At 42.8% G+C, this 10,266-nt stretch overlaps 1 protein-coding gene across 1 annotated transcript; it reads left to right on the forward strand.

Moving 5' to 3' along the window:
• Nucleotides 1–5,706: 5,706 nt before the first annotated feature.
• Nucleotides 5,707–9,327, forward strand: LOC144827095 (uncharacterized). The gene is made up of 5 exons (XM_078685557.1): nt 5,707–5,876; nt 6,149–6,217; nt 6,498–6,563; nt 8,934–9,022; nt 9,201–9,327. Exons 1-5 carry the CDS (start codon nt 5,787–5,789, stop codon nt 9,325–9,327), a joined length of 441 nt encoding a protein of 146 aa, XP_078541683.1. The 5' UTR covers nt 5,707–5,786.
• Nucleotides 9,328–10,266: the final 939 nt, after the last annotated feature.

Genomic DNA, 10,266 nt, shown 5'->3' on the forward strand with positions numbered 1-10,266 from the left:
ACATACTCTTTACACCATTGCGTCCAACAGGTGGACCCCATTTTATTCTTAAATTGATAAGGAAACAAACCCTTAGTAGCTTTAAAGGCAACTTTTTGGGCGCCTTTTATGGCTACGAACCCCTAGAGGTCATATGGTGGCATAGAGTTGTTACCTTGGCTAAGGAAAGCCTTAAGCTGTATCCAGGCCCTAATGTGACTGTGTCTGGCCAGCATCATGGATCCTTTTGTGCACCTTAAAAACCAGCATTGCAAAAAGCCAATGCCAATAAACCTAATGCCAATAAACCTGGCTGTAGTCTGTGAACGTTTTCCAAGACCCTTTCTGTGTGACCAGGTTGGCATTTTAATTATGCCACTACTGTTAGTTTTGTCAATACTTGTTTTGCACACAGCACACACAATTACAATACGGACCCAGATACAGCTAACATTTAAAAAGCATTGGAAATGTAATAGGTCTCGGATTTATTTGAGTTAGAGCTAATGGCATTGTAAATGGCAATGTCTTTTATCCATGTCTTATGGAGTGTATGCATGTGGTGTGTAGTGGAATTGTGTGGGTTGGATTGTAATTGTAGCAATGGTGGCATGCTGCACTTTAGATGAATATGTTTAAAAGTAAAGTGCGCCATACTGCGATTGCTACAATAGTTAATTGTGGATGCGTTAACAATTGATGTGTGCACTGATGGCTGGTGGTGTGTGTGCCTGGTGGAAGCGTGCACTGATGGCTGGTGGTGTGTGTGTGTGGTTGTGTGTGTGGTGGTGAGTGTGTGATGGTGAGTGTGTGGTGGTGAGAATGTGGTGTCCGAGTGTGTGTGTTAGTGGTGTCTGTGTGTGTGGTGTATGTGGTCTTATGTGTATGGTCTTATGTGTGTGTGGTGGACTTAGTTCCAGTTTTTGTACCCTGCACACTCACACACTGCCCCTACACACTCACACACTGCTCACCCTACACACTCACACAATGTTCACCCTGCATGCTCACACAATGTTAACCCTGCATACTCACACACTGCTCAACCTGCACTCTCACACACTGCTCACCCTGCACACTCACACACTGCTCACCCTACACACTCACACACTGCTCACCCTACGTAATGCGAAAAGACCTAGCTCTGCCCTTTGGCCTGTGTTATAATCGTACAGTAGGTTGTGAGTAGTTGGACTTTATAAGTTGGGGCATTCCCTCCTTGCTGCTGCCCTCACAGAGGGCCGGCTGCCTTTATGAAGCTCCCAAGACACGTGTTCACCTGTTCTTTGTTTTAGCTCCTGTTTGTCAGTGCACCGTGTAAGCGCACACGCATACCCTGCTCTATCTGGAACACTCACTCTGCAGAGTCACTCTCACTCTGTAGTCACTCTCACTCTGCTGTCACTCTCAATCTGCTGTCACTCTCACTCTGCAGTCACTCTCACTCTGCAGTCACTCTCACTCTGCAGTCACTCTCACTCGCAGACGGCTGGTGGTGTGTGTGCCTGGTGAAAGCGTGCAATGAAGGCTGGTGTTGTTTGTGCTTGGTGAAAGCATGCACTGACGGCTGGTGGTGTGTGTGTGTTCCTGGTGAAAGCGTGCAGTGAGGCTGGTGTTGTGTGTGCCTGTTGAAAGTGTACACCGACGGCTGGTGGGGTGTGTGTGCCTGGTGAGTGTGTGGTAATGAGTGTGTGTGTGGTGTTGTCTGTGTGTGTGTGTGTGTGGTGTTGTGTTGCGTGTGTGGTGTGGTGTGTGTCTGTGTGGTGTGTGTGTGGTGTGTGTCTGTGTGGTGTATGTCTGTGTGGTGTTGTGTGATCCTCTGTGAGACACCGGGGTCTGTTGTCTGGAATGGAAGCTTTGGTCAGATGGGGGAGCATGGAAATGTTGCGCTCCTGTGAAAGAGCTGGCAGGTGATTGGGGTCCCCCTTAGAAGGCAAAGACTCTGAAAGCAGTGCCCCTGTCTTTAACACCACCACACCAGTGTGCCTCAAGTAACATGTGCCCGGACTTCTACAACGCAGGGGCAGAGAGGAGAGGAGAGGCAGGACAACGCAGGGGCAGAGAGAAGAGGCAGGACAATGCAGGGGCAGAGAGGAGAGGCAGGACACAACGCAGGGGCAGAGAGGAGAGGCAAGTGACAATGCAGGGGCAGAGAGGAGAGGCAGGACACAGCGCAGGGGCAGAGAGGAGAGGCAGGACACAGCGCAGTGGCGGAGAGGAGAGGCAGGACACAACGCTAGGGGGGAGAGGTGAGGCAGGACACAACCAATTAGCCATCTGTCATATTTAATGACAGTGCTAATTGCTAAATTGCTCGGCACCCTTTCATTCAGTGGATGATTGCACCATTGGGGTTACAATCCTTTGTTACTGTTTTAGAGAGCAGGTCCACACTATTTGGTACTCACTTATCAGTGTTATGCAAATTTCTTCACAAGTGAAGCAAGTCACGTACCATTTTTATAACCCATTCTTTAAAACCGTTTATATTTGACACTTAGGGGCCGATTAGGATGGCGGTGAATCCGCATTCTCCGGCCTGGCGGAAGCCACCGCCGGCCAGGAGGATGCGGATTCACCGCCGCGGCCACAGAAAACACCCACCGCCAGATTAGGATGGCGGTGGGATTGTGGTGGGACCAGTGGCGGACGGCAGGTCCGTCCGCCGCTGATCTTCGGTGTGTGTAAGGCCATTTGGTGACGGTGTCTGCAAGACACCGTCAGTCAAATTAGGATGTGCGGTGTAACATGCTTTTCCACGGCGGATTTTCCGCCGTGGAAAAGCATGTGGTCTTTGGTGTTTGGGGGCCCGTTGCGGGCCCCCAGGGTGTGGGGAGTGGGGGTGCACGGGGGGTATTTATGGTACCCCCCCAGCATTTCCATGCCCAAAGCGGCAGGCAACGCGCGGTGCCTGCCGCTTTGTGCATGTAAATGTAAAACATTGTTTTTTAACCTTGCGGCGGGTGCTGCTTCAAGCTGCACCCGCCGCAAGGTTAAAGATACAGGATGTGACCGCCAGGGTGGCGGTCACATCCTAATTGCACCGGAGGGATCGCCGATGCCCCTGCGGACGGTCCCTCCACCTCAGTGGTGGCGGACGGATGCAGGTCCGTCCGCAATCCTAATAGGCCCCCTAGTTAGGTCGCTTTTTATATTTATCATACAGATTATACTCAAAATTAATTAAAGTCCAAAACGCACCATTATCTAATACTGTAGGTGTCTGTTTGCTTTTGTCTGGCCCTGTTAGTCGGATAGTGCTTTTTAAGGTACTGTTAAACATCTGTGTACTAAATAATTACAATTTGCTTACATTTCAGGCAATAACATATAAATATTTATTTTTCAGGTTAATTCTGAGCTATCAAGGCTCTTAGAAATCGTGCGTTCTGTAAGTGCAGCATATCATCCACAGACAAATGGTTTAGATGAGCGCACTAATGCTAGCATTAAAAGGTAAAGCTAATTCTGATTCTTTTTTGTATGCACATGTTGATATGCAATTTATTTATAAAATATTTTCTCTTCAATATTGATAAGTTTGCAAGTAATATACTGCCATTAACTATTATGCCACATGCTAATCTTTTGTTATTTTACAGCACGTTGTCTAAATACGTGAATGAGCACCAAAACGACTGGGATTTATTTTTGGATCATGCATTGTTTGCTTTACGATCAAAGCCACATACCACAACAAAAGTTTCCCCTTTCCAACTTATGTACGGCCGAGAAGCACGATTTCCAAGTGAGGTCCCCGAGGATCTGGTATGGAATTTTTATTGTGTTTTTAATGTTAAGAATTTTTACAATGTTGCTTTTTGGTTGTCATTGATTACTCCAAAGTCTGTTTTAATATGCATATTGTTATTTTGTAATTATACATACATTCACTTGCTGGATACTTTTTAACTTTAGACAATGTTGCCCTGCTTTTATCAAACTACAACTGTTGGCAGATAGATCACAGACTGTGCAAATTGCGAAATTTCTGAAATTGATGGTCAAAATTAGGAAAACAATGGATGGTTTTTAAATATCCTGTAATTATTTAAATTTTTATACTGCTAAATTTTATGCTGTCACTTATGTGCTATTATGGTTAATTGATTTTATACCGAATACAGCGTATTCTGGTTCTGATTCTGACATATAAAATCTAATTTCTCTGTGTGTATAGTTTCTTTTCTTTAGCGTAACTTTTATTTACAATAAAGCAAGTTATTTTACTTTGTTTTAATTTTTATATAATAATACAGTTTTATATAACGAAAATGAGTGATTGCGTTTTATGTTTCCTTTAATAGCTTGAGTTTATACTCCGAACTGAAAGTGAATATGCCGGCATTATCGTTGAAAACAAAATAAAAAAAGCAGAGTTACAGAGGCAGACAAAACAGAATATTGAGGTTGCCCAGGAAAAGCAAAAAGAAAAATTTAAAAAGAGAGTTTCCCAAAAATATAAGCCATGCACCTTCAGAGATGGACAATTAGTGCTTCTGAAAAAATTGCAGAAAAGCTACAAGAAAAGGAGGCATTTTGGAACATAAATTTACTGGACCATACACTATTGCTGAAATCCAAGGAAAGCGCGTTAAATTGCTTAATGATCGCAATATCCTTTTACGTACAACACACAATCTCGACATGTTGAGGCATTATAAGTCGAACGTCAAAGGTAAACAATCTAAAGTAATGTTTTTGGTTATGCAATGTGAGATAATTGGATGTGTTTTGGAATAATATACTATCAACATATGTAAATGTCTCCTTAATTTGGTGAAAAGGTATTAGGTTGAGCAGGAGAACGTGACGCTGACTTTCTCCAAAAGATATGTTTTTAAAAGTACGGTATTTTAAACAAGGTATTATTGAATAGTATTTTTTCTTTGTGTAGGGTTTTGTGTTTGGATGGTGGAGTAGTCTGTTTTCCCAACTGAGTTTTTATCAACCTCAAAACTAATATTTTTCAGGAAGCATGACCAATCATGAATCGCCAGCATCTCTTCCACTTGAAACACTTTCAGAGGAGAATGATGATTTTGCAGAAAACCAAGCTTGCGTGCTGTTGGGGGGTGAGGTTGCTACTTAATTTATTAATACTTCTGTTTTAAAATTGTTTAACAAATATTGACACTGAAGATGTAGGGTGTTCTCACAAGAAGCTTGATTTTACTATCTCTATTTTGGTAATTATACATCTTAGTACTTTGTGTCCGGCTGGTTTACTATATGGTGCTCACTTCGAAAAAAGTATATTACCTTACACTAATCCAAACAACCCTTTATTGGGTTTTCAGTGGTTTTAGACAACATTAGAAAGCTCTCTAAGTGGTAGCTGTTGATAGCAGCCTTCATGCTTAGGGCCCCAATTACGATGCCCTTGGAAATGGCTACGAGCCAGGGTTCGTTGGGAAGGAATCCTACCTGTGGTTTAGAAAAGGGTCTGTAATCACAAAGCCGGCTATATCCGCCCGAGGGATTATGATGGCATATTCCCACTGCCTTTCTGTGCCGGCCTTTTCGACACAGAAAGACTGTGGGAATCTGTTTTTGGGGGGGCCCCAGCAGGGCCCACATGGGTGCAAGGCCTCCGGATGGCAGTCTAGTAGGCACCTATGGTGCCCCCATTGAGCCCTGCACCCCGGCAAAAGTAATTTGTTTGGTGTGACTGTCAGTTTTGAAGTTTATGTAGGTGTCTTTAAAACTTGTTTTAACTTATGTTTCTCACTTATGTATCCACAGACTTAAAAGATTCGGGATCTAAGACCAGGCAAACACTTTTGGATGTGTGGAAGAAACCAGTGATGGGACGCATGGAAGCAATAGTGTCCGACATAAAACTGTATGATTCTTCCTTTTGTTCACTCAAAACGCACCAATGGATTGTTGATGAGGTTCGTTTCTATAACATCGATAGTCAGTATAGTATGTCTCGCCACCACCGCGCTCACGCCTGTCTGTTGGTCCTTGCTCCAGCAGATTTGTAATCATGCACTACTTAACTAAGTGTAATTCTTTTTTTTTAGGTAATCGATGCGTACCTTAGCAAATTATGTATGTCACGATCCAATGTACGTATATTTTCATAAATATCACACACAGATGTACCCCAAGATAACAATTGTTTTACAATGTGTGTAATGATGTCCTTTTATTTTAACCTTAGTGTTTAGCACTTTCTGCAACAGTGTCATCCTCTATCTTCCTGGGCAAATACCGGTTGCCTGTTTTCCGGGTACATATTTGAATCTCTTATTTGACTTTTCACAGTCTCAGGTTGTAATGATTTGTTAATGTAACTAATGGATTTAGTGTTGAAGTGTACAAGACACTTACAATAACGTAATGAACAATTGCCAACATTTCACATGTTGGTATACTGTGAATCTGTGTACTTGTCATCCAAGTAAATATTATAGATTTAGAATTCTGGATAACAATCTATTGATACCTTTGAACGTATGGAGTCAGGATGACAGTTAAAGTTATTAATGAGCACATTCTATTCTATGCAGGTACCTTATGAAACTGTGGAAACTGTTCTTTGTCCTACAAATACTAGCAATCATTGGATTATTTTCGTAAGTGCCAATTTTTTATTTTTTAGTTATCGTTCAGAGGTTTGAAAGTTATTGATGAAAAATATGAGTGGTTGTAATAGTTGGAGAGGCCTACCATTTTTTTAAATATTGTTGTTGTTGTTGTATAGCTTTATTTCGAAATATTTCATTTCATAAAAGCGTTACAGTAAAAAACGAATGCAAAAATGAGAACAGTTATACAATTTGGCCATCAAAACTGACAGATCTCAAAAAGACATTATAAAATATACAACATTAGTAAATAACATCCATCTAAAAGCATTTATACAAACACATAATTATCATCTTTGAAAAAAAAAAAAGAAAGAGGGACACAACAATAAACAGCGGGGCCGGTGGAGTGTGGATTGGTACCCTTACTGGAGAATCATTCTCCTCGCGGATCTTATCCTCCAAGCCCACCCCAAGAATTTTGCCAGGCCACAAGCAAGCAGTGGGTGAGGGTCTGATCTTAACAACTGTAAGGCCTCCAAGTGTGACCGGGTGCCCAGCCTCGAACAGAGCGGTTTCAACCATCTGCGGCGAGGAACAGCATAAGCTGGACATTCGAACATCAGATGGGGAATGGATTCATCCCTATTCGCACAAAAAGGGCAAGTTGCTATGGTTTGCCAAGGTGGTTTCCAATTGGCTGTCCTTGTGCCTAAAGGCAGAACCCCAACCCTGAATTTAAAATACAACGCCCTGTCTGCTGGGTTCAAGATCACATCAAGGTACGGTTCTCTGAAAGGACGGCATTTGGTAACCAAAAACTCCACAGCAGATCTACACAAATTGGAGTGGTTCACTCTCTCATTGTCCACCCATGACCAGAATATTTTCTTTAACAACTGTTTGGGTGGTGAGGATCTATTGGCCCAAGCGTCATCCAGGCCTAATTCGCAAAGAAGGCGCTTTACTTCCAGGAGCCAACCGATCCTACACCAACCCGGGGTTGAGAGAAGTTCGCTTAATGCATCCGCATAACTTGAAAGTTCGGGGACATTCCATATGCGGGCCCACAAAAGAAGAGGACGTAGCTTGGCCTGGTCAGCTATGGATCGTGTACCTGTATCAAGTAGTAAAGGGAGAGTGGGAGAGCTATGGGGGAGCCTCATTAGATCTTTGTGGAACTTGTTCTCAAGATGGAATAGAGTGTCAAACTTCTGGGTGCCCCATAACTCAGCCCCATACAGTGCCGCACTCACAGCTTTTGCCTTATAGATATCTAATATCACCCCGATGGGTTTCAGGGATGAGGCGCGGTGTTCTTTTAGTAGGGCGCCCGTAACCCTCCTATGTGTCAAGATGATTTTTTGGTGGTGCGCCTTCCAACTCATGGAGTCACAGAGTCGGATTCCTAGGTAATCAAATTCCCTAACCCTTTCTAATGGTACTGAGTCCAGAGATGGTGGGTGGACTGTCTTCCTGGGGGGATTCAACACCAGGAACTTGGTTTTACTGATGTTGATAGCCAAGCCCCTGGCGTCACAAAAGCCCTGGAACCTCGTTAGCAGGGTTTGGAGGCCCATCGGGGATTTCGAAATCAACAGGGTATCATCTGCAAACAGGAGTGTTGGTATCTTCCTGCCCGCCAGGGAGGGAGCATCTGCTGGTAGTTGGAGAAGGTGCTCCACCACTCCGTTTAGATATAATGAAAACAGAGTGGGGGCTAGCACACACCCCTGGCGGACACCCCTGTCTACAGGAATGCGAGAGGTTTTTTGGCCCTGCATACCCCATCTGATTTGGGCGAAATTGCTTTCATGGAATTTGATGGTTAAAGCCAACAAATACGCGGGCATACCCATACCCTCAAGTACAGCCCACAATTGGTTGCGTGGGACTAGGTCAAAGGCAGTCCGCAAATCAATGAAAGCGAGATACAGACTGCCTTTGCCTAGTTTGACCACTTTCCAATAAAACATTTTTTAAATATATACATTGGCTATTTCTGAAACTATTTTGTTTTGGAATGTATCAAGAGCGGCCCTCTCTAGCAACAAATTTTAAAACTCAATACTAAAAATCTCAGTAATTTTACAATCTGATATAACGAAGTAGCAATGTAAGCTTTATGATTAGAAATCAATAAAATGTATAAATAAAAAAAAAAGAAATAGGTAAAGCAACATCACTTAATAATTGATGGATGATTGCAAAGGGATTTTCTAAAGCTGTGTAAGGGTACTTGTGTATTATGCTCATTTACTTCACTTACTAATTTTTAAGTTGGGTATAATCCAAAAGACATTATTTACAAAGAACTATAACAATCGAAAAAGTGGTATTAAAGTACAACAAACCTTACCTTATTCCCTTTCTCTTGCTGATGTTGTTTTTCAAACAGCTTTTATATCATTTCCACAGATATTGAAACCTTTTACAAAGAAAATTTTAGTCTACGATTCACTGCTGGCAAATCTTCATACCTACAAAGTCTTCTTGAGAAATTGGAGGTGCCCTTTCCCAAATACAGTTTCCATTATCTATTTAGTACTTTTAAGATTGCAAAATAATAAAATTCACAAACGTTACTAATTGATCACTATTTGTGACAACAATGTAACATCTTTATTGTTTTATTCTGATTGACAAACTCTAATATTTTACATAACCTTTCATATGTCTCTAAAGGGATTTCCTACAGGCACTGAAGCATCCTGACTATGAGCTTTGGGAATTAGTGGTTGATTCTAACATAAAGCAACAGGACAACTACAATTGTGTTTTTTGCATGCTGGTAATGATAAATTCCTATTAATATTATAAACCTTAATTTGTTTTTTATCAAAGTGAATAATTGATCATATTCTCGAATGAGACATTATTGAAGTTAATTATGGTTTTAAGGGCTCGCCTTTTCCATTCCGCAGGAATGGATTGGAGAGAATTCTAGTGGTCAAAATACTCGTCAAACTATGGCTTTTTTGGTGCGGTTTTCTTCGAGTTCACATGGCCACAGGCACGTCCTTTTGGGCCATAAACTTTCACGGCCATCTGTTCGCCAGCTCCAGCACCTCCCCTCTCTTTCCCCGCACACAGCCTTACTCGGATTTCTCCTCCCCTCCCCAGCCAGCTTCCCCCAGGCCGTGTTCCCTCCCACCTTTCCTCCTCTCTGTCCCTCTCTCTCCGTACATCCTTTAACTTTGTCCACCTCCTCCTTAATCTCAGCTCCCGTCTTTCTCGCTGATCTCCTTGTACTTTCTCACATGCCATCCCCTGTCTCACGTTTCTCACCGGTTCTGTCCCTTTTCACCTCTCTTTCACCTGTCTCCCACCATTGTTACTGCTTTGTCTGTCCCACCTGGTTGTCTCAATATCGCATACCTATATCTCACCTTTCCTCAGTTGGTTTTTCTACCCTCTCTCTGTCCGCATAATTATGGATTTGCCGCATTTTCAGGATAATCCACCACCTGCTGCTCAGTTTTCAACATAGTTAAAGTCCGTGCAGGCAGTTCTGATGAGATTCCTATGAAAAGTTATAGTACGTCAGCATATGTCTCAAAGTCGAGAACCAAAGGCAAAAATTCTCCAAGTTATTATTAAGTCATTGGTGCCTCTTAAAACTTGTGCTGCTTCCTCGTGGCTGCTTGCAGGAATTTTATTCAAACCATCCCTCCCACAGGCTTCCCCAGCCTGCGCTCGGCCGGCCTCCCTTCTCCTCCCCCCTAATAACCACCCCCTCCCTCTCCATCAC

Source organism: Lissotriton helveticus, chromosome 1_1, assembly GCF_964261635.1.
Source record: "Lissotriton helveticus chromosome 1_1, aLisHel1.1, whole genome shotgun sequence".
NCBI lineage: Eukaryota > Metazoa > Chordata > Amphibia > Caudata > Salamandridae > Lissotriton > Lissotriton helveticus.

Coding starts and splice junctions, on each gene's coding strand:
- LOC144827095 (XM_078685557.1), top strand. CDS start 5,787: ATGGGACGCATGGAAGCAATAGTGTCCGACATAAAACTGTATGATTCT. Junction 5,877..6,148: donor ACCAATGGATTGTTGATGAG/GTTCGTTTCTAT, acceptor TTTTAACCTTAG/TGTTTAGCACTTTCTGCAAC. Junction 6,564..8,933: donor GCAATCATTGGATTATTTTC/GTAAGTGCCAAT, acceptor TCATTTCCACAG/ATATTGAAACCTTTTACAAA.